The following is a 24,587-nucleotide window of genomic DNA, read 5'->3' on the forward strand; positions in this document are numbered from 1 at the left end:
GGGGGCAAACTGTAAATTAGATTTTTTTTTTTTTTCCCCTCCTCCGCCGGCGCCGCCCGTGTTGCTATGTCACCTCTGTTTGTCATCCCTCCGCCGCCATCAGCGAAAGAATGGCTCGGTATACAGATATTATAACCTCTGCGACGGCGAGCGCCGTGAATTGTTCATTCATGTTCAGGCGGGAGAAGAAGGAGACAAATTTTTTTATTTTTTTATTTTTTTAAATAAAAGAAGAGCCCTGTTTGGGTTTGTGAGTGATAGATGGCCCGGCCGAGGAAATGGTCTGGAAGGGGGAACGGCGCGTCAAGCAGTCAACAGGCCGGCCATCGATTTTAATCTTGTGCACTCTGCTGATTTGACCGTGTCACCGCGAGATTGAAAAGCCTAAGTGGATGTGGGGGTCTGTGTTCACTCACTTGAGCGCGCCGCGCTGATAAGATCCCACAAAGATGCTGAAACACTGGACAGAATAGACTGGTGGGTGGGGGGGGGGGGGGGAGAAGGTGGAGGAGGGTAAGAACATCACAAGACACGGGGCAAGACAGCTGTTTCAGTCCCACTAACAAGCAGCTAAATCCACTGGAGGAGGGAGGGAGGTGGAGGGGGGGGGGGGGGCTGCTCTATCGATTTCTATCGAACCGGGTTGGAGAAGTCACAAACATTGTGCCATTAGATCCTTCGTATCCAATGGATTCTGACTCGGATATTTGCAGAGATCCCTTTCGGGCTCAAAGACTATTGATTGAGCTAAAGAGGTTTTTATCTAATGAATACTGCAATTGCCGTCATATCAAACGGCGGGGTGGGGGGGGGGGTGAAGAATGCGCGTTTGAGTAGCTTCGATAGATTCGAATAAAGCACGAGGATTAAGCCGCGGTCTGATGTTTATGTATGGCGAAGGGGGAAATTGATATTGAGCCCGCCGGCCAACGCCGGGCTTTTTTTCCCCCCCCGCGTTACGCGTCACTCCGCGTCTCGTCCGTCGTGACCCCGGCCGCCCGGCCGCGCAAACGCCACCGAGTAATCTCTAATTAAAACCCAATTCTGAGCGCGAATCCCATTTCGAAAATGTCGGCATTATCACCGTTTTGACATTTAGCCCCGCTCACATCGCGTTGCGGGATCAGTCGATGTTCGGGATTAAAGCCCTGATCCCGGGTATTTGGTGAATACATTCATTAACGGTGGGGGGGAAACGTGTTCGAAACAAGCGGGAGGACTTCTGCTGACTTTTGCTTCCGACGGACGGCGACGTACGCCGGGCGGCTCAACGAACCAGGTCACGGTTATTCTTCACCCCTCCTGCCGGTCTGCGCATTATGCGCGCGCGCTCGCTCGGCACGCCGCATAAGCGGGAGGCGCACGGGGTCGACACACGGCGGACCCCCCCCCTCTCATGTTTTTAAGATTAAGTGGCAGCCTCACCTTGACCTCCCCGTGACTCCCCCGTTGCTCTGTATGCCACCGCTGCTCTCCGGCTTCCCGGTCAGATGGATCCAAAACGATATCAATTTTTGAGCAGCGCTTCTATTTTCATGCAGAACAACCGTTGCCACATTCAATCAAAGTCGCTTACAGATCCGCTGAAACCGTTTCCCATCCATCCCCTCTGCAAATTAAAACACTTCCTGAACCGTTCGCCGCGGCGTGGAAGCGCAAAAACGATGACGTCAGCGCCTTGGCTGCATCACGGCAGCCCTCATTTACAAATTATTTGTTTCACAATTTCCGCATTAGGCCTTATCTGTGATCTGCCAGGATTTGTAAGCTTATATGAGATTATTCCAGCATCGCTCATTGATTTATTTAGGGGGAAGAGCGCGCGCACACGCCTGCACGCACGCACGCACGCGCACACACACACACACACACACACACACACACACACACACACGAGGGAGTTGTCCAGTACACTTCAACCCTGGCTCCTCTTATTACGGAGCTCCGAGCTGAATATCAGAGCAACTTGCGAGCTTTGTGCCTTTTAGCTTCGCCCAAAGGCAACGCAGCAGACGTACGGACGAGATGTTTACGCACATGATGGAGAGCGAGCGAGAGAGAGAGAGAGAGAGAGAGAGGAGAGAGAGAGAGTAGTGGATTTTGACTGAAGGGGTTCAAGCTGCAGGCTGGCAATAGAGTGGTTCCTGCCTCCGGCGGTTGTCGCAGGGCCGAGTTTATAGTGGTTGTTTTAACCTGTTGGTTAAAGTCCAGAAGGGGCGGGTGAGGGGGGTGGGGGGGGGGGGCGGAGAAACTGCCTTCTGTCTGTGGCAGCGCTGACGGCAAGACCTTACTCATTATGGCTGCTTCAGTATTTCTGTTACTCAGCATTCTCTTTTCTGGAATTGTCCCCCCACATTGTTATGCTGAGATTGCAAATCACCGCAACACGCGGTCCTGCTCAGCGAAGTCGCCCCGCGCCATACCTGAGACGCTGAGCAATGAACGTGGCCTCCTTTTCTTTTCTTTTCTTTTTTTTTTCGGAGGGGGTGAGAGGTGGGAGGGGGGTTGTTTGTTTGTTTGTTTGCCCTGAGAATTTGTGTGGAGTGCACAAATAATCAGGTTATGTAAGGTGGGAATCTGGGACAGCGTGTGCAGAGAGAGCGAGGATGTGCCACAAGGTGCCGAGCGCGTCGTCTCCTCGCCCCCCCCCCTCGCCCGCTTGTTTGCTCGGTTGTTTGAAGTGAAGCGTCGTTTGCGTGAAAACGGAACGGAGGAGATTATGTTGACATACTTTTTTCGCCGTGTCCATCTAAGCTTGACAAATGAGGAGGGTATTCAGCCTTAAAAGATCTCAACTCTTTGTGGGTTTTTTGCTGCTTTTCCCTAAAATATTCATTAGGAGTCCTTGGCACAGTGTGCCGGGACTCTTAAGTTATTAAGGAGCAAAATGGGAAATTGTTCATTGGTAATGTTTGTTTTTGTTTTTGTTTTTTTTGGTGCTCGGCAGTAATCAGATACGTCCGTCTGCCGCTGGTTGAGCTCGTTAGATATCTCTTTGTGGTCCAGTGTTTCTCCACGATGACATGCCCAGCAGCAGTTTCTATACAATCTAATTTGAATACGACCTTTTCTTTTTCTTTTCCCTCCCTTGTTTATTATTCATGTTACCTTGATCACATTTAATGCCACTTACCGCTGAGTTTTGTGTGTGTGTGTGTGTGTGTGTGTGTGTGTGTGTGTGTGTGTGTGTGTGTGTGTGTGTGTGTGTGTGTGTGTGTGTGTGTGTTGGGGGCTGGATCACATTTTTCACCCTCCACTCGGGTTGCATTACCGGGGCAGTTAAAAGTGCCGTTTGAAGGGCCCCCGCTGGGACGTAGAATGCAGGGCAGACCGCTTTGAACCGCTGGTGCCCCTGGAGAAAGAAAAAAAAATCAGAGACGAGGTGAGAGGATAGTGCTTGGTGAGAGGGGGGGGGGGGATAAAGTTACTCCTTTTCTTTAATTTTTCAGGGGCCATAAGAGATCCTTCCCGTCTGATGTATGCAAAGGACGCTGGCAAACACGGAAAAGCACTGTGCAGTTGTTTGATTGTTCTGAATTTTAAATGCCTAGAGACCGCCGACTGCTTATGGCCAGCTCTTATCCTCTCGCGGTGTCGCCCGTCCATCCTTTTGTCTTTTAACTTTTTTTTTTTTTTTTTACCGCATATTCAGTAATACCATCAAGAATGAGTCGTTATTGGGGAGAGCAGAGATATCATGTGGAGCGTCTCTTCTTAATTTTCCCGAGGGAAATAGGAAAGCGATGTAGCTGAATGACTCAGACCTCATAGTGGCAGAAGTTAACACCTTCCTGTATAGTAGAAAAGGACTATTTTCAAATGATAGATAAGCCTTTGAAAATGTTCACGGCTCCCATGAATCCTTTAAAGATGAAACTCCATATCCCCGATAGCTCTTAATCTCCGCGATGAAACCAGAAGTCTGTGGAATATAATGTGCTGTAATCAGTGTCCCAGGTTGAGAAGTAATATATTCTTTTTACTGCATGATTCACTTTGAGTTGTGTTCTTGATTTAAAGGCTTCGAGTTGGATGGTGGCACCGTGCGCTCGCTTCATCACGAACAGAATCTCTAATGGAGATAAAAAAAAAATTTAAAAATGGAGAATTTTCAACTTCTCTTGAAATCAAAAACTTATATCATCAACATCAAGTAATTGTTGAGTGTTTATGACGCGATCTGTGCCTATGAAGTTCGATGAAGAGATGAAATAAGACGGTGAAGTAAGAATCTCAGATCTATATTTGTAATATATATACTATACCAACGTTACCGTATTAAAGGGGATGAACTCGGAGCAGCACATATATTCTGACTTTTCGTCATCGTCCAAAAATAATTGATTGCCACAGTTCTTATGATGCAACTCGGCAGCGTCCCGTCATTCTCCGCCTGGTAAACACTCGAGTCTTTCAAACGAATCATTTCGGTGTTGTAATGCAGACAAGTCTTTCAGTGGTATTTTTCTGTTGGTCTGCTACTTTGATCCCCAAACTCAAAAACTAGATCTGAGCAGCTACCGGATGGATTGACACATCCTGTATGAACATACAGAAGAAGGTCGACCGTGGTAGTCTTTGATTTTTATCTACGTGCTATCATGAGATTTGTGAAATTTCCCAACAACCGATGGAGAATTTTTCTTTTTATATTTGAAGCAAACGTTATATTCGTGCTACCCAGACAGTGTTTTCTGATGACTTTGTTGATCCATTGACTTTCTCTTTCTTTATCTTGACAGCAAGTGGATATGTTTCCGTGATATTTGGTGCAGGCATGTTCATCCTCAAGATAAACTGCAATAACTAAAGAGGTTATTGAATTTTTCAATTCATCTAACACCACTTTAGATCAAAGTGTGTCCAATATTTCTTTTTAAACCAAAACAATTTGACAGTATTTCTATTAGCTGCAGCCGTACTTTGCGTTTACTAACTGCCGAATGTTAGCGTGCCAACGCTACTGTGGCTCTGAGGGGCAAAAAGACGAAGACAATTCACAAAACGCGAAAAGCAATTCGCAAACAATTCACGGTAGGACAACACTTGGTGGTTGTGATTGGACAGAAATTCAAGTTAGTCCGCTTGCAAAATCTTGACCCTCCGGAAATACTGTTTCCAGTCTTAGCTTCCGCTACGTTAGTCCGGAGAAATGTTTTTTGCCGTTTTGACCCTCAGGGCCACCGTACTACACAATAAACGGATATATTGAATATTATCAACATACCGGCCAAACATTAAGACGTTACAACACGATCATTGCTCGCGGTAGCGTAATTAATTACCGTTTATTAAGCACAAAGACATTTTTAAGGGGCCTATTCTGAAATAAAACACTTTAAATGAGACAGTATAGATGTGTAGGAGACAGAGTTCCTTATTTTTAAGGTGATATGAAACCAAATGCACTAAAGTAGATGTGATTTTGGTGAAGTAGGAATTTACCAATCTAAAATAATGTAAGTTGTACAGCTAATATTTCTGGTACACAGACAACCTCGCACTTTTTGCTGACATTTTGTTTTACTGCCGCTTTGAGTAAACAACTATTAGTCCGGTAGCTGAAACCATCCAAAAATCTTCCAGAAAATATGCCACTTCATTGTGCTGATAATCCCACTTATTCAACCTGGAATTAGAACAAATAGAACAAATGACAGACAGTAAAGAAGAAATAATAGCTTGAAGAATTGCACCCTCCATTACCAGCCTTTTACATAACGACAGATGATTAATGATAATAACACAGAAGGCTAGTCATTCGCCGGATATTAACTTTTTTATTGAATCTCATTTTCCTCTGGCAAACATTTAATAAAAATAGTAAAACAGGCACATCTTAAAATAAAGTTTGATGCTTCTCTCGCGACACGGCCGCAGTAATTTATTCATAAATTCATTCAATTATTAAGTCCCACTCTCATTTGTGGTCAAGCTCTCTGGAAGACGTGACCGAAAAAAAAAAAAAAAGAGGGGGAGAGAATTGTTTTCTCGGGTTTTACTTATTTATCGAGCCCGCCCTTTTACAAAGTACACTCACATTAGAGCGAGCTGTCAGGTTGGCGGTATGATTGCAGCTGAGATTGTATACGCCACACAATGCCTTTTAATTATGTCGCTGTCAGAAAAGACAAAATGGATCAAAGGGCTATATGGGGAAGAGTAAGTAAGCAATTATCTCCTTTTGTCCGCTATCATTGTCAGTCAACGGAGGCTCGGCATCTAAATGACTGCGGAGCTGAAGCAGAGAACCGACGCTGATAAATGAGGTAATAATGGAGCCGCATGCAACATGTTAATAAAAGGCACTCCATATCTCCATCTCTCATCGCTCAAAAGTGACTCGATTGGCCATTGCGGTTCAGACAAACTTTTGTGAGGATATTCAAATCATCTAAGAGTCTGGAGGGCTCCCAGATATTCGCCTGATGCCGCGGTAGTCTTTGATTTTGATCTACGTGCTATCATGAGATGCCGTTAATTAAACTGATACAATTATTTTTATTTTTTTGTGAGCAGTTTGCCTCGACCTCTCCTTTGAGGTGTGATGTTTCTGTCTGAATAAATACCTGTCGAAGAACTTAACCCTGTCGAAGGGGAGTCCTTGGGTGTGTTCGGCAAATTGAGTTTCCCCCCTCAAAAGTCTTAATTCTTAATATTTAAGCAGATTTCACTTCAGGTTATAAATTTCAAAATTTCAATTCTGGTTAACTGTTTCGGTGACGCCGCGTTCATACTACGGTTCTCTGAATTCTGGGGGTGTTAAAAAAAAAAAAAAAAAAAAAGCTGATGATCTCATGCTGCACGATAAATTCGACAGAATATAATAATACGTAATTTAGCTTCTTTTTTCATAAACTCCCTCCTTTATCGGTGGGAAACTTAAAGACTCGGTGAGAATGGTGCGGCCAAAAATAGCATCAAAACAATGGGCTTTATTTTCTAATGATCGTAGCACGCTGTCTAGGAATTCTAGTGCCTTTGGGCCACTGTTGCTGGTTTAATGTCAGATCATCTGAGCTTGAAAGTAAGGCACACGAGGGGGTGCGGGGGGAGGGGGAGGGGTGTTTAGCGCCCTCATTATAGGTGTGTTTAGGGTGTAACAGCTCTCACTCCCTTTAGAAGTTCCCATCATTAACGGGCAGTCGGAAAGAATGCCTTTCTGCAGAGGAAAATGAACTGAGCAGATGGTCACAATAATCATCTTTCACGTTGGAATCTTTTTATTTTGCGTCTTTTGCACGCTCCTAAAGACCTTGTTGTCGTAGGTCAGCGGCGCTTTCCGCTGCCTCACCGTGCCGGTGTGCGCCAACAACGGGCACCGACCGCGCCTCATTTTAAGACCAACAGGCGCACAAGTACCTTTCCATTTTAAACAAAGTTAGTGCAGCGATCGTGAAAATGACATCTGTGTCGGTCTGAAACCAGCGAAGACGCTTTCCTTGGAACCATTTCTCCAAGAAATGATGTTTCCTTATTTTCTGCTATTGTAATGATGATATGTTGATAATTAACACATTTGGCTCGTCAAATATACATTGAACATGTTACACAGTGGTGACGTATTCTCTGACAATGCGTCGGCGTTGCATTTTTGTTCGACCGACATATGAAATATGGAGTGAGTTCAGCATTAACCTCTATATTTGTAAAACCAGAACTGCAATCTTTCCATAACCCTAAAAAAAAAAAAAAAAAAACTGTTTTTGTTACTCAAACCTGACCACAGGCAGAAAAAACAGCAGGGAGTGAAAGTCAAGTGTTTGGTACGCCCGCCATCCACCCCAACCACCTTTTGGCGACTCCGATGAGGTATCGCATATCAGTCAAATTAAATACTTTATTGACCCCTCATGCGGCAATTAATGCCAAGCTAGGACAACAACAGCAATGTCAACTATCAGCAACACACCAATTTATAGATAGATCTATAGATATGTGTATCTATGTATTATATATTTAGAGGTCAAGGTGTTTCCCATCCCGCTTTATTGAACTCATAAACATTATTTACTGATTTAATTGCCTGTGGAATAAAGATGAGCTTCTTTTCTGCTTGTTTTGCAAGTTGGAGTTTTACAGCGCACTCCTGATGACATCGTCACAAACTCATTATAAAAGGTGTGTCAATGATTGCATAATTGAGAAAACAATTTAGTCATTTCTAGTGGACAGAGGTGTTCATTGTTTGGCGAGCGGAGTTAAGGGAAAGTATTTCAGACAAACAAAATAGTCAAGCCGCAGTGTCACACAGCAAGACCGAGAATCAGCGAGTTTCATAAATTGGTACTGTCCATCACTGAGGCACAGTCATTATAAGTTATGAAAAGTCAAGTCACAAGTTTGAGTAGATTTTCTGGGAATCATCTCTGCACTCTGTACAGACACACTGAGTCCAGAGCTTATTTGTCGTATTTTTAGTTTACACTCCTCAGTTTCTTTTGTGGAGGGGGAAAAAAAAAAACTCCTCCGGTGAGCTCTTTGACAAACTGAATATGAAAGGCATATGCAAATGATTGTGGCATTTATTCAGATATGTTTCTTTCCTTCTTAATATTACTGTGTATGAGCAAAATCTTACAGAGAGGTGGTTGATGGGAAAGAAACGGGAGACTTTTTTTTTTTGTCAGTTTGACATCCAGGTAACCCACTTTTGCTTCAGCATGTTTTCTCTTTGATTATTGGGAGAGCTGAGGGAAGCACTATCTCCCGCCTGCCAAAACCGGGCTGGCAAGCTGTCACAACATCGATGAAGACACATAGACCACCTGGGTGTTTGTAGGTGACACACATTCGCACAACCTCGCACGCACGCGCGCACGCACACACACACACACACACACGTACTGGTGTATGTAGATGTTCACACACACACACACACTTACTTCCTTAAATAAAAGACAGCTAGTAGTTTGTTGCGACAACAAAAATATATTCCTGTGGTGTTTTTAGAAAAACACTATAGATCTGAAGGAATTAATAAGTCAGAACAAAACACAACAAAATACAACAATACCAAAGTTCCTGCTTTGCGATGCATCCCAGCGACAAATTTACAATAATGAATTGAATATGATTAATACTGCACACCTTCAAATGTCTTTTCACATGTATTTGTCTATTTCCTGCATGTTCACGTCACTAGTGGACCTCTGCGTTGTGTTGGTTGTTAAGGTTAATGCTTTCAAACTGTCGGAGGTGATCCCCGTTTAGTATTCTGGTAAAACATCCGATTACGATGTATGAAAATAAAATAAAACCTCCGCGAGGTTAGCTGCCTGCTCCTGGCCCGAGGCAACAAAAACAAAACAAAACAAAAAAAAATCAACAGAGTTAGCTTAATGTCCCGAAACGTTTAAACCAGCAACACATCGGTGTGCTTAAAATCCTGACACCACGATATGGAATTAGATTTGGATCTAAATATCCGAACGCAAGTTGTTAAATCTCAAACAAAAAGTAGTAAACAAAAGTATGAACTTTTGACCCAAATCTGATTCCATAACACCACCGTGTAGAAACAGGCGCAAAAGAAATAATTGTGGAACAAACACAATTAAAAACAGACAAACACAATAGGATGCATTTCAATTAAGTAAAAAAAAAACATGATATCCGCCTCTCCCACAGGAGACTCATTTAAAAGGGGAGGCGACCACAGAAGAAGAACTTAGAAAGGAGGCGCTTTGAACTTAGTGAACAGACGGTGGTTTTAGAAGTAGGAGACCTTTTAGAGACGGTTACATTTATACATTTATATGGAACTAGCAAATATTAAAATCAGCCACTGTGATTGCCATTATGAAATCTGCACAACCACGGCTGCATCATTAATGCACTAACAGCTCTTAAGATCATATTTACTGAGAAATCCCAGTGGCCAAATGGTAAGGTGTTTTGTTGCATGTTATATTCCTCTCTGATTTAAAGCTGCCTTAATACTATCGGCGATTACACAAAGGGCAAAATGTCAGGTGTCTCCTGGATAGAGAGCTGATACTTAATGAGAGTTGGCGCTTTATTTGAAGAATATTAACTGAAAGTACTGTTTCTGCTCCAACATCCACCAAGGAATCAGCCTACGGGGAACAAAATGTGCGAAGAAGAAACAAAGCGACTCAGATGAGCGAATCAATATTTTGATCAACTGCAGTGATAGCGAGAGCTTAGTAGAAATTATGCCCTCGATTATCTAGTGGGGTTTTTTTTTTCAGTCAAACTTGGAAGCAGGTGTTTAATATGCAGCAGCTCTACTGCGACTGCATCCTGAATACAGTGCAACCACGAAGCTCCTTCAGAAGAAATCACAGATTTGACTTTGTTTTCGGGCCTTTTGTGCCTCGACAGTCTGTGTTGTCGTCTCGAGTCCACCAGTGTTGAAGCCTGGTCTGAGTCACTCACCGACACTCTGCAGGAGAAGAATCTTGACGTGATAGTGGAAGGATGAGGAGTGCTTGCCATCTGTGTCAGAAGACTCCGAGCCACCCCGCTGCTTTGATGGGAGCTGCTGTCCAACAGATAAGAGTTCGGTCGAGCACCGAGCAGCTCCCATGTGAGAGCGTCGCTTTTGAGAGCGACAACCACATTTTAAGACTTTTTTTTTTTTTTTTTTTTCCCCTGTTTTTGTTCGTTTTCAAAGGGGCAGTGCATGAACACAGGAAAGATGCCCCCCCCACCCCACCCCTCTAGTCGAACTAGTCGATTGAAGTAAAGAGTTTCTTCTGGGTTTGATGGGACAACATCTGGCATGTGCGTTAGGAAAACTGCCTTTGCCCGGGAGTTCTTCTGTGTGTGTGTGTGTGTGTGTGTGTGTGTGTGTGTGTGTGTGTGTGTGTGTGTGTGTGTGTGTGTGTGTGTGTGTGTGTGCGTGTGTGTGTGTGTGTGTGTTGTGTCCTGAGATGAGACAGATGAGTGGTTTGCATCAATACTTGAACAAAGCGCTCCGGCGTCTCTTTCTGTTGAGGCCATGCTGTTTTTTGTACTTGCTCGTGTGACTCTCAAAGAAATCACAAATTGGAAAGTAGATTTAAAAGCTCCGGGTGTTTTCTCGCAGTCTGACTGAAGTCACTGTGAGACTCGCCTGTGAGAGGAGGAAGAGCGAGGGAGGAAGCTGGAAATGTTATTTTTTTTTTTTTTTTTTTTAATAATAATGGGGGTCTGTGTAGTTCCTGGTCACCACTTTGGATTTAATCCGCCTTCAGTTCGGCGTCACGTACAGCGGCACTTCAAGCAAGACAGTGGCGTCGGATCCTGTGAAGAGCATCCAGCCGGCGTGCGCAAGCAGTTCATTACCTGTCGGCGTGTCAGCGGGACACCTCTTGACGTGTTTTGATGCGGTTCGAAATCACGGCTACCATCTGAAAAAAAAAAAAAAAAAAAAAAAAAAAAACACCAAACATGATCCGCCTTTCACGTGTTACCGCCTTTCACGCCCCATTTGCTTTTTGTGTCGGGGAGATCAAGAATCCCCATCTTCGCCTATCTGTCTTCCTCCTGTGGCGTACCTGTCATTCAAAAAAAATTCTCTACAAGCTAGACAGGAAGTGTGTGTGTGTGTGTGTGGGGAGGGGGGGGGGGCTTACATCGCAGAGGTTGCGATCCTCCGGCGGCCGCGGTTTGCCGGAGGAGCCAAAAACATGCATGTCTTTTTTTTTGGGACTTTTTATAAGCGTTTCTTAAAAAAGCTGAATTTCTTCATCTTCTTCTTCTTCTTCTTTGTCTTCTTCTTCTTCTTCTTTGTCTTCTTCTTCGTCTTCTTCTCCTTCTCCTCCCTTCCTGCCGTACACTCGGTTGATCTCAACAGATGCTCCCCTAGCGCCTCTCACTATCTTCAACACCCACCTATCATCTGCTTCACCACTCTCCTTCCACCCCCATCTTCTCTGCTAGCTTCACCTCTGATCCTCCGACTTAGACCGTCCATCTGCTGCACCGAATTTTGCATCAATACTGCCTAAGAAGACGCCTCGCTCTGGGCATGTATAATGAATGCAGCGCTGACCGGTGCCAGTGTGTGTCTTTATTCATGTGTTTACACACACGCACACATTAGCCTGCGGAAGTCGGTGTTTACAGAAAAGACAACGTCGCTGGAAAATCTCCAAATTTATCTCGACAAACTGTGCACCTTATTTCTCCAACCTGCTACCGAGTCGTCAGCGCGGTGTTATAATTAACAAATGATTATGACACTGACTCTTAATTAACAAACTGAGGATTAATTGGTGGATTTGTTTGTGAAGTCACGACCAAGCAGCTGCCTTCCAACTTATTAAAACTGGATTCTGCAAAGCGAACTTTTGATATGCTTCCTCTCCAGTTTGTTTTAGCACTATTTATTTTTTTGTTTTTTTACAGGTTGACGGAAATAAAAGTGGAGAGGTAATGTCATTTTTCAGCCTTATTACGTTTGAACTGCAGCATTTGTAGGATATTAAAGGAGGGTCAGTCACTCATATGAGAATATTTCAGAAATTGAGATGCACTCTAAAATGTTTTTCGGCTTTCAGCTGTTGATTATCGGATAACACATTGAGGCGATGCTGCATTTTATTAAAACCATATATCCGCTCTGTTTTTTTCTCCCTTTTGTTTCACGCGAACGCTCACGCAGACAAACACCTAGTCTCCTTTTTTTTTGTTGTTGTTGTTGTTGCGCATTGCGGTCATGCGGGAGATTTTAGAGAAATTTAGAGATCACACACGGCGCACACGGTGATGGAAAGCAATCGAATTCAATCAGCTTCACTGAGCATCGCGAGGCTGCGTGAAGCAGGAGAAACGTCAGGCACTGAAGGGACGAAAGGGCGTAAACCGGCATTAAAAACCTTCAAAGTGTAGAGAGTGGTGAGGTTGTGGGTGCAGAAACTGAAGATGCAAGTCAATTTATATCCAAAACTTCTCTTTTAGACTGAAGCAAACATGTTGGATGCGAATGTAAAAAAAAAAGGAAATACCAGACCAGTTGTTTCAGCTCTCTGTAACATCATTTGAAGTGATTTTTGAATCAATATAACGTGAATACAGGGCACTTTTTAAGGTTACCAAAATCCAAGGGATCAAAGGATTAATAGTAATGAATGACAAACTGTGTTATACAAATTGTCAATAAGACATCAAATTGATCTTGTGCGCTTAGAAGGTCACAAGTGGTTTGTGTGTTCGAGAGGTGACCAAGTTTCCCCAAAAAGTTGGGACGCTGTTAAAATGTAAATATAAGCAGAATTAGCAAATCATGTAAACTCGTATTGAATTAAAAAAAAAAAAAATAGACCAAAGACAACGTATCAAACGTTTAAACGGAGAAATTGTATTGTTTTAATGAAAAATAAATGCTCATTTTAGAAGATATATACAAGATATGATATCATATGTTGTCTTTTTTTTTTTTCTATTTTCAATTAAATATGGGTTTGCATTGCATTCTGTTTTTAGTTCTAACTTTTTAATTCCAACTTTTTTTGGAAACAGTAAAGTGGAGTAAAGCAGGCAATTGTGGTTCAGAGGATCCTCCAATCAGCTCTGTGCACCAGGAAGCGGAATCTCTTGCCATTTGTGAGCCACTCCGTTTCTGTGTGTAGGATGTCGGTTGTGTCATCTCGTGTGTGTGGCTGGTTTTGAGATATTTTGCCATGTTACCGTAGGTGGTGGCATGTTGCTGGGTCAGCAGATTTGACAGTTCTCTGACTGACAGCGAGAAAGTTCCTGCGCAAAAAAGTTGGCTCGTTAATTATTGACAACAATCTCCGTTGGTTTTTACCCGAGAAATTCTTTTCTTTTCTTTTCAACAACTGTTTCCTTAGAATTGCCCTTTTCTTTTTTTCTTTTTCCTTTTTTTTTGTGATATGATGATGATCCGGAGAGATGGATTATTGCATCACTGGATTAAACTGAGTCAATACTCGTGTAACGTTTGAGACTTGGGGGACAGCACTCAAAAACGCACAGGTAAAAGTCAAACAGGCTTTACTCGGATCAGGCGAGGTCGATAACCGCCAGGCGGAGGACAGACGAGGACCAGACCGGCAAAATAAAATCAGATTCAGACAAAGGTCAGAATCAAGCAGGCAGGCCGAAAAAAAAAAACCAGAAGAGCCAACTGGAAGGCTGAGACGAGTGGAGGAGGGAAGGCAAATGAAGACTGCAAATAGATTCGCATATATGCTATAGAGGTCATAACTGAATGAGCATCGGGTTTGAAGGTGGGCGGGGAGGTCGGATGACGCAGATGGCGGAGACACCGAGGACTCTGGTGGGCATGTGGGAGCGACTGCAGCACTGTCGTGCCAATTGATGACGTCCTCTTGTGTAATATTGCGACTTTGCAACAAGTTACCAACTAAATAAAACATGTAATCAAAATGTATTCATATTGTGGGGCAATTCGCTCCCAAAAGATCTCCGTTTCCATGGAAATACATGGGGTGTGACTAATAACCCGGAGAACAATCAGTCACATCAGTAGAAGCTTACGTAACGTATGCGATGTTTACCGCTCCAGGAAGTAGGCCGACCCTTAGTAACGGCCTAGCAACAGAGATTTCTAGCCCATTTGAACGGTTTCTAGAGATTGTGGGATTTCTCAAACGGAATAAATACACACACACACACACACAGAAACACAAAAGTGCTCTGCGAGCTGTAACTAACATGTACGCTCAATAAAGAAATCCATGGATGCTTGTATTTTTGACATATTAGCGCCACTCACCAGAAGCTGATGTGATCCGAAAAACCCAATAGAGCATTGTAAAATCCCCAAACGAGATGTAGACATTTCCAAAATTCACCAGACAGAACGACCGACGGAAACTGATTTGCCACGGCAGGTTAAAAATACAGAATAAAAAATAGCGCTGAGAAAGTATAAAATATGTACACTCTATACATATAAAAGTAAATAAAATAACAGCAGTATTGCAATTAAGGTGATTGAACAGGTTTTCCATACGGAGGGAATTACGGGGTAAGAAGTCATTATTATGTTGAACGTGAATGCTTCGACCCAACTGTGTTGAAGTTCAGCCTTTCAAAAACATGACGGCGGAGTGACATTTTCTAGCGACGAGCGCGTTGTGATGTCATGCCGATGTGGCGTGCAGTCGACCAATCAGATTTGAAGTTTGGAACTGCTGCTTGTATAACTTGGAATTGGACTCCTGTGTTTGTTCAAGTACCCTGAGCCTCTACAATCTGTGTCAAGGAGTCCCTTATCCAACCGCAGCATCAGCTGGTGCTTCGAGATGGAAACGGGCCTGCTGGTGTGTCTGCCAGGAGTCGAGGTTGCAGCGGAGGAGAATCTGGCAAACATCAACCTGGCTGCTGGCTTTCGTCTCTCCCAAATCACTGCGAATGTGCCGGTGCAGCAGCAGCAGCAGCCATCTTTGTCTTCGCGAAACAGCTCTGTTCCACCACCCGAAGGCTTTCCCGAATATCTCCAGTCAGCTCGACGCTCTTTCCCAGCCCGCCCCCCCGCCCCCCACCCACCCCACCATGTCTTTTTGGATTTTTACTAAAAAGCTTTGAATACATCGAGCTGACATAAGAGACCACACGTACCCGCTGCTTTTAATTTTGCATGCAAGGAGTTTCGAGCGTTTTGCTGTACTTGAGGAAATTAAACCGTTTGCCGGCTCTGTTAAAAGGTGCGTCACAGCTAATGCGGTACCAGCAGACCGTGTGTGTTTCCTGTACAAAAGTTTGCATTCCAGACAGGGAGGCAGAGAAAGAAGAAGAAGAAGAAGAAGAAGAAGAAGAAGAAGAAGAAGAAGAAGAAGAAGAAGAAGAAGAAGAAGAAGAAATAGTGAGGGCGTCTGATAGAGCCATCACTCAGCCCTCTTGGCAGTGATAACTTGTTTTCCTCTCGGAGTGGGCTCGCTGTATCTGTGACCCCTTATGTGTTATTGCCAAGACGAAGCGTTTGTAGTAGATCACCGTGAAAAACTGCGAAGCGGCCGGGCACAGCGGTCCGCCGAACGAGAGCAGCGAAGCATATTGAGGGGAGATATTGGTCCCGCGGCCTGTCCTGGGAGCGCTGCAGACCGACCAATAACGGCCCTGCACCGGCCACGGGATGCAAATGAGGGATTTTTTTTTTTTTGAAAAAAACAAAAACAACAACAACACAGCACCGTCAACACCACCACACTCTGCAGCAACTTCATTTGAGCCACATCTTATTTCCATGTAGGAGCTGCGCCAGAGGACGCATCCTGAAGTGGAGTCCTCGGCCGTGTTGCATTCATTAACCCTCGCAACCCGATGAGCGCAGAGTGCGTTCAAAAACACTCGTACGAATAGCGCAGAGAGACGTAACGGATATCCTACTCTTAACTGAATAATTCCCAAAGTCCCGATTGCTTCACGATGTGCTGTATATCAACATAAACAGCATAACTCGGCCTTTCTGATGATGCCGCTCGTTTCTCTGGATGACAAAGCATCCGTTTTGTTTGTCTCCAACGTAGGGCTTGACATTACATCCCACTTTGTAAGAAAAAATACAAAAAAAAAATCTAATGTATATGTGGACCTACACTACAGCTGAGTTATTAGAACCTACCACAGGGGCGTATGCCCTGAGGGTGAGTCCCTGGTTTGGGCCCCTCGGCCACCAGGAGTCACTCCACTAAGCACATATTGTTTCAAATTGCCGAGTCATCGAGTGTCCCACAAACATGGTTCAGATATCGAACCAGATTATAAAAAGATATCTCCGCTGACGATATTTAATGGTGAGATACGTATAAAAACATAACGATTTCATAAGACGAAATACTTTTTTTCCCCTTGATGTTGAGGCTAATATGTAAACAAAATCTCCAAGTGTTATCAAATAACATGAGGAAAGATTTAGATAGCCTAGACTGTCCTGAAAAAAACTAAACAAGATATAACACGAATGGTTCGCCCCAATAAAGACCCTTAAAAAGTGAAGGTAGTGAAATCACCCTGAAAACAGCCGAGGGTTCAAAAAGTTAATGTATTAAGCCATTTCGAGTGTACAGACAACGTTACGCGGTTCCCAGAGAAGGTTAAGTGCTTGTGTTTCCCTTTCGAGCCAAATGTCACAGCGAGGTTAAAACACCTGAGTTTCCTGGAAATTTTGACAGCTAACTCTGAAATAAAGCCTGTAATTCTTCACTAAAACCTCCCTAATGTTGATGTTGATATTGCAGGTATTAGTTTCCATTGCATTAAACTGTCATGTCGGCGAGCATTAGTATAATACCTGATTTATTACCATAATGAGTCATTACTTGGAGGGCTGTGGCTTTGTTTGACAGCGATGTGTTTGGGTATTCTTGTTCCCATCTATCATTGTCTGGATCCGCACTCACGTCTGTTTTTTTGTTTTTTTATTATTATTTTATTTTATTTATTCATTTTTCTCGCATCCATCCAAACACAAACGCACCATGTCGACGCTCGGTGCGCTAAACAAATTGGAGCATTTCTGTACAAGAAAAGCTTGCCTGCGGCTAGTCATTTTGAAATTAAAAGCATGTCTCTTTGTTCAGCCTCGGCTCCGGGAACGAGGAGGAGAACGTGAACCTGTCGCACGGAGGGGAGAGGAACGCTGTGATTTTTCACAGCCATGGAATCACACAGGCTTCTTCTTTTTTTTTTTTCTTTTTTTTTATCCGTTTCCCTCAATCGGGAGACATCCGGCAGGAAAAGGTATGAGGATGAGATTAGCTGGAGAGAGAAAAAAAAAAGGGGGCGGGGGAGTGGGTTCTCTAATCCTGATGGGGTTTTCACAGGTACAGCCATCACTGTGGAGGAAACATGCAGTGTGCAGCGGGGAGTTTTTTGGGGGGGGGTGGGGAAGGGAGGGTGCGAGACGGTTTGCCTCCCTAAACCCTTCACACTTGCATGAAAGAGGTTCCAGCAAACTAGGGGATTAGTCGGAGTGTGATTACACTTGCGGGCCTCAGAAGTAGGGAAACGTGCGCCGACTGGAGCGCACCTCCGAAGGGGCTGAGGAAGCAGGAAGTGATGCCTGTCGTAGGCGTCGCCGGCGCCTCGTCGGCGAGACGCAGGAAAGCGTGTGATGGGACGGCTGTAGATCTGCCTGAACAAAACGTGAAGCGAATGGAATAAACTCTCGGCGAGTTCAAACCGACTCGACTTTTTGAGTGCGCACGCGGCGACACCATCGAGTGCAGTGAAAGCAACTCTCTCCCAGGAGTTGATCTTTCGACCGTTTTCAGGAGTCGAACCTGAGCTCCAGTGGGAGTTAAAATGTGAATCCCATGAAGAGTAAAATTGCGCTATCGCCTTGAAATGTTTTATTGTTTTAACTCTTTCGCGGCGTTAATGGTCAACTCTTTAAAAAAAAAAAAAAAAAAAAAACGTCTTATTTGACACTTATGGAGTTCAGGTGTCATCACGCTAGAAAAGTTTTAGACAGAATTGACGATCGCAAATTCATATTTAACAAATATACGCAGTGTGATTTCAACTGGCGCTGCGTGAATACTTAGCTCGTGTTACAAGCAACAAGCTAATCGATTACTGAATGCGACTGTGATAGTTATATATTGCGGTGTTTAATCATGGCTCCATTTTGTGTATAATTACATTGAAATGTTCCAACAGGGCGTGTTTTTAACACAAGTAAATATATCATTTCTGCCCATCATTTGGTTGTTTTATTCTTAAAAGTTCCGAAGCAATAACAAAAGCGTGCTGGGAAATACTAATACGGCAACAAAGCTGCACAGCAAACACCGGGGGAAGTGCTGACTCGTGCTGCTCAACACCCGGCGAATAAACAACAGATTATTACTCCGTCAAAGAGTGTCTTTAAACACGAGCTGCGGTCTAACTTTGAAACTAAAAACATCCAACTCTGTTTTATTGAACTCCAGAAATCTGCTGTGAAATGACATATTTATTCCCCAAATTTCGACTTGTCTAAATCTTGTCGCCTGGAAACTCTTTTTTTGCTCTTTCAACGACTTGTCTATTTGTTTGACATTTTTACCAACTGATTATCACGTCGGGTCTCACCTCTCGATGGCGCATTCGGTCGTGAAATCGCGCTCCGTGCTCCGGCAGGATTGCATTGCAATAACAACTGCTACAAGTTTCCGCTCCTGTCCCCCGCAGCAGCTCGGCCGGGCCGGGTCTCCGGGGAATTGTCCCCGCCTTGGAAACTCCCATAAAATTGGGATTTCTCCCTTTCTAACAAAGCTGTAGTTCTGCTGCTGTTGCTATTTGTTACCGTACAGAGAGAGGGAGAGAGAGGACATAGAACATAAATTGAGGCAACAGTGCGGTTGAGATAACTCCGACCGTTTCCCAGAGGAGTCGAACGCCTCCGCCCCTTCAGAAAAATAAAACACTTAAATTATTTAAAAAAAAAAACTAAACAAAGATGACGTTTCTTTTTTTTTTTTCTTTCTTTTTTTTTTTTTTCCATAAATATTTTGCAGATTTTTTTGCAAAACGGCAAACGCTGTGAAGCCCAGGAGGATTCGTTCCTCGGTGAACTCGGTGCGAGTTGCTGCAGACGACGGACTTCGGGGGGGGGGGGTGCCGTTGTGTTGTTTTGTTATTGCCAAAATAATATGTTAACAGCTGCTAGTTGGCGAGGAAGAGGAGGAAGAGGAGGAAGGTGTGTGTGTGTGGGAGGGGGAGGGGCAGGGGGAGGGGGAGTCGCTGGCAGAGAATAAATATCGGATGGTTTGAATCGGCCGCCTCGCTGTCGTGAATCAATAATGAACTCCTCCGATCCCTTTTTTTTTTTTTTGTTCAGTCATTCCGTTTTGAGTCTGATGATGTATTCTTTTTCTTCCCCAGGTCCCCGCGGTGAAGCCCTGCAGCATGGCCAGTCCGGGACCCTGCCCCACTTCCTGGAGGAGCCCGTTGACGCCTACATCGTCAAGAGTAACCCCATCAAGCTGCGGTGTCAGGCCCGGCCCGCGCTGCAGATCTTCTTCAAGTGCAACGGCGAGTGGGTCCACCAGAGCCAGCACATGTCCCGGGAGCACACCGACCTCGGGACAGGTACGGCGAACGCTCCTGAACCGCAGTTACAAAGTGCTCCGCGTAAGACGAGCCATTAAAACAAAACAACAAGGGAATTGTCTCGGCAACACAATGATCGCATAAAACAACAAATTAAAACAGGGTAATAAAATTTTTAAAAAACGCTGTAATAATACGTAAATAAAACGCAACAATAGATTCACGTCTTAAGAACGCTCGGTACATCTGGCACGACGCCACGGAAGCTATCAACCGTGGCGCGAAATAGCGCCCAAGCGCCAGCATGAAGTAAAGGCACGTTACATGTCAAACAAAATACCTCGTTGGCTGCTTGTCATGAAAAGAGGTTTTTGAGTTCTTGGAGATGTTTCAGAAAACATCCGACCACCGGCTTCAACTTCAGAGGTCACCGATTTGACCTTGAACGCGGTACGGCAGTGCCTTCGTGCGAGCCAGCTCTCGTCTCGGCAGCGCGTTCTCGCGAGATTCGAAACAACGACCTTCAACGGACATCGCTGCGCGTCGTATTCAAAACCACGACTGTTCATAAAATAACAGCTGAAATTATGGCTTCAGTAGTCAAAACAGTTCAATTTCACGTACGGAGACCTTTATGCAACATTTACACAGACAAATATACAGAACCACTTCCAAGTATGAATTCCTTCCTGCCGAGCATCTCCCTGTCATTTTTGGTTACATCTCTTGACAGCCAGGACTGAAGTTTTAGGATTTTACTTTGCTCACGGTTCTTCGTGACAAAGCCCACAGCTACATCCAACCCTGTAAATATACTTGCCTCACCTCTGCGGTGCGTACTGTGTGTCACATCTGATCTGAACCGAAACGACAACGGTTAGACCACGAAAGGCACCAACTTCTTCAATTTTCGGATTAGACTTTGAACTCTGAATGGTGTCTTTTACTGATGCAACTTGCTGAAACACAGTTGTTGTTGTTTTAACTTAAAAATGAATCCATTCAAACCACAAAGAAAAATTTGCCTTTTCTTTTCTTTTTTTTTCCTTCTTTTTTTCCTTCTTTTTTTTTTTTTTTTTTTTTTTACTCGCGTCTGTTTTTTTGTTGCATCATCTCACCGTGGGTACCGAGCATCTCGCAGGTTCCCTCGTGTTTATACAGCGAATTGAACAGCAATAATACAAAAAAACCCAAATTGTTCTTTCTTTTCTTTTTTTTTTTTTTACCACATTATGTGTTTGTATTGGAATTAAATTGGATGATTCTCCGGCATAATTTGTAATAAGGTTATTGTGTAATCCATTTGTGCAGGGATAATCATAAAGATATCGGCTGCCCGTCTTTATTTATTCATGTGTTTGTTTGTCAGGTCGGGATGAAGGCGAAATATTTATGAGGCTGCTTTTGCCTTCTATTAGTGAAGCGGCGTTGATGCCACTTAGCACACGGCACCAAGCAGTATCTCCTCCCAGAGTTAACAATGGACCTTTAAATTTTTACGGCCTCTGGTCGGGATTCATAGCTCTGCTCCCATCTGGCTGCTTATCACCATTCAGATCTGTTTCCAGCGGGGCAGGCAGACACACACACAAAAAAAAAAAGGGGAGGGGATGGTGGGGGGGACTTAAAAAGGAGAGCATCTCATAAAGTAGAAAGCTCCGTGTCAGGATGTGTCCGCCTAACTACGAGCTGTTGGAAGATGTAACAGGATGCCGCTGGAATTGAAGTATTTTTTTATTAGTCTATTGTAACCTTGACCTTTGCAAACAAAAACAACAACAAAAAGTAGGAGCTGCACAGACATAAATACATAGGTTTTTTTTCATTTTGTTCTACTGTAGAAACTCAGTAAGTTTTCTGCATGCTATTCAAAATGCTGTTTCCTGTTTATCAGCGTTACACGTCCTGTAGATTGACAGCTCGTGCTGCAGTTAAACTCAACGAAGGCAGAAAAAAAAAAAAAGAAAAGAAGGACTGGTATAGAAAACTGCCTCCTCCTATCAACAGCAGTATTTTTTTTTTTTTTTTTTTAGTTAGAGCAGGGGTGTCAAACATGCGGCCCGCCAGGGGGTCCAGCTCGGCCCGCCGGATGACTTTGCTAAATGTGAAAATTACAGAAAGACATAAATTGCATTTCTATGAGAATATGGAGGTTTATGAGTACAAACATTTTGTAATTTTTTTAATCAATCCAGTAATTGCTTCAAAAACAGCGTAGATGCGACGTCTGCTCCGGAGGCAGCAGCGCTCGCTGCTAGGGAATCTGCAGACGAGAGCCCAGGCAGATAAACAGTGGGCTGATGACTGTGTTTTTGGTCTTTATGTTTCTGGTTTATTGTAGAAAGACCTTTAAATAGGGTTTATCATCCAAAAACCTTCACCAATGATTTGAACATAGAGAAATATTGTCGTCATGTATGCGTTATTATGCTATGATTTTACTGGTCTGGCCCACTTGAGATCAAAATGGGCAGTATGTGGCCCCTTAACTAAAATGAGTTTGACACCCCTGATTTAGAGGCATTGTTTTAAGCATCATTTGAATGAGTTGCTTGTCGAGAACAGTTCAATAACTTTGGAAACGGCAGCAAAACATTAGGCTCAACCTTTGGACCACCAACATATAAAGAAGACACTATACCTGAAAACCAGTAAGAAAAATGTGATGTTATTTGCAAACACTATCAAAAATTTAACAGAAATACGGGAGACTGGAGGCCGGCCAAAAATATCAAAATGATGAAAGGGAGTCTCAACCCAGAGCTTCACCAGCTACATTATCCAGGACAGAGGAGCTAAACAACCAAATAAAAACCTGGAAACTCTCTCTTTTCTCAGAATAAATAAAAAGACACAAACGAAAGTCACTAATCGGAAAGCTGCTTCTCCATCCAACATCCCTGAAATAGGATATAGTGGCCGGGGCAATCTGCTCATAACGGAAAAGAAACACCTGAAGAGAGAGAGGAACACAAAAGGGAGGGGAGCTGGGACCACCTTGTAATGTTTAGTGTTTCAGTATACACGACGAGAAACTACCGAATAATCACGAAGCAGTGGCCCCCTGGCGTGAGTTACAACCTCGAAGCTCTTACAGATACTTAATTGGACGATGTCGCGGAAGGAAAAATAAGCGGAGAACAAAATGTTCCCAAATGAATGCCAATAGCAGGAGATTTTTAAGAACACTAGACCTGGCCATCTTCGACTGCCCACACTTGGATGTGACTGCACGCTCCAACAGCCTCCAGCAGCAGAGTGCTTCGAACATTGGAACTATCTTTCTTTTTTTTAAACACGTGATTTGTGCACAGTGAAGATGTCCTTTCAAACATGGCATCGTTTTTAGAGGCTCCACATTTGTCGATTCGGTCATTGAAATGAGCGGGGGATGTAAAATGATGATGACACTAGACATCACTCCATTACATGTTTGTATCTTTTGTTCTGTTAAATTGTAATTGGTTTTGAAACTAAAATGGACAAAAAATAATAGCGAGTAGCGATGTTGGCCGTCACTTGATGGTTTTCCAATACCTTTTATTGAAAGTGTGTTAAAAGTTTTGTAATGTTGAAAAATAATGACTTTTCTAATTCTACTTTTTAAGCACCTTTTTCAGAAGAGGACAATTTGCTAACAAAATGCAAAACCATTATTGCTGCTAGTTAAAAAAAAAAAACGAAATGCTTCATCATTACGTTTAGCAGCTCAATAGCATGTTTTTTTTAATCTTGTTTATGGCAAAGGGTCTTCAAACTTTTTTTTTTACTTTGACAAAATAAAAGTGTCGGAGAGCTTCTCATGTTTAGTAAAAAAAAAAAAAAAAAATGTACAGAGCTGAGCTTCACCCAAACCAGCTAAATCAGCTTCTTTTATGTGAACAATAACAAATTGATAATCAACACACACATTTTGTTTCGCAACAGTTTAAATTCACCAGCATGGGCATGTTTTTATTCCTGTATTTTCTGTCTCCACAATTCCACAGATGTTCCCTTAATACCTACTGCAAAGCACGCAACTCCTGTGTGGCCAAACTCGTTTGAAATATGTCAAAGAAAGCGTCATAAAATGAGATTTGTACTGTAAAATCCAGTGTTGTCCCTTCAATTGGGACCTCCCGCCTCTCCCACAAGAATTGCATATCTAGGTCAAACCCTATTATGTGGCTGGACCCTGTGTGAAATTGGAGGGTTTTTAATGGCCCTGCTGTTTCAGTGCAGCTGAAATGATTGTATTTCTGTTATGTATCGAATATTTTAGCACCTGTTTCTTCGCAGGCCCCTTGCAGGTCGCTCGCGTTAACGTCCTCTGATCTCTGTGCGTCAGTCGCCGTGTGAGTGCAGCAGCCTTCCTACCGTCTAATTTTTTTTGTACTCGCACTCGGACAAAGATATCCGAGCTGAAATTCATGCACATCAGAACTCTGTGTTCTGTTGAAGTCCCGCTTGCATGGTGACGTGTGACTCGTGCTGCTCGGGCACGCTTTTAGTATTCAGAGGTCGGTGGAAGCGGAGGATTTCTTTGAAGCTGACCACAGATTTACTTGTAACGCCGACGTGCGTTCATGTCGAGAGAATGAACCTTCTTGCCTCCGCTGAGACACTTCTGG

The 24,587-nt window shown here is 43.6% G+C and overlaps 1 protein-coding gene across 2 annotated transcripts in view; it reads left to right on the forward strand.

Annotated features, from left to right (window-relative positions):
- The window catches only part of LOC138622251 (netrin receptor UNC5D-like), a 163,987-nt gene that overhangs the window by 73,798 nt on the left and 65,602 nt on the right, over window positions 1-24,587 (forward strand). For both annotated transcript variants that reach the window (XM_069700903.1, XM_069700904.1), the window contains exon 2: window positions 19,807-20,013. In XM_069700903.1, coding sequence (XP_069557004.1) covers window positions 19,807-20,013 — 207 coding nt within the window. The remainder of the gene's footprint in view (window positions 1-19,806; window positions 20,014-24,587) is intronic.

This window comes from Brachyistius frenatus, unplaced genomic scaffold, assembly GCF_029030835.1.
Source record: "Brachyistius frenatus isolate BFR_SWC_R1_liver_20210118 unplaced genomic scaffold, ASM2903083v1 Contig_35, whole genome shotgun sequence".
NCBI classification, from domain to species: Eukaryota; Metazoa; Chordata; class Actinopteri; family Embiotocidae; genus Brachyistius; species Brachyistius frenatus.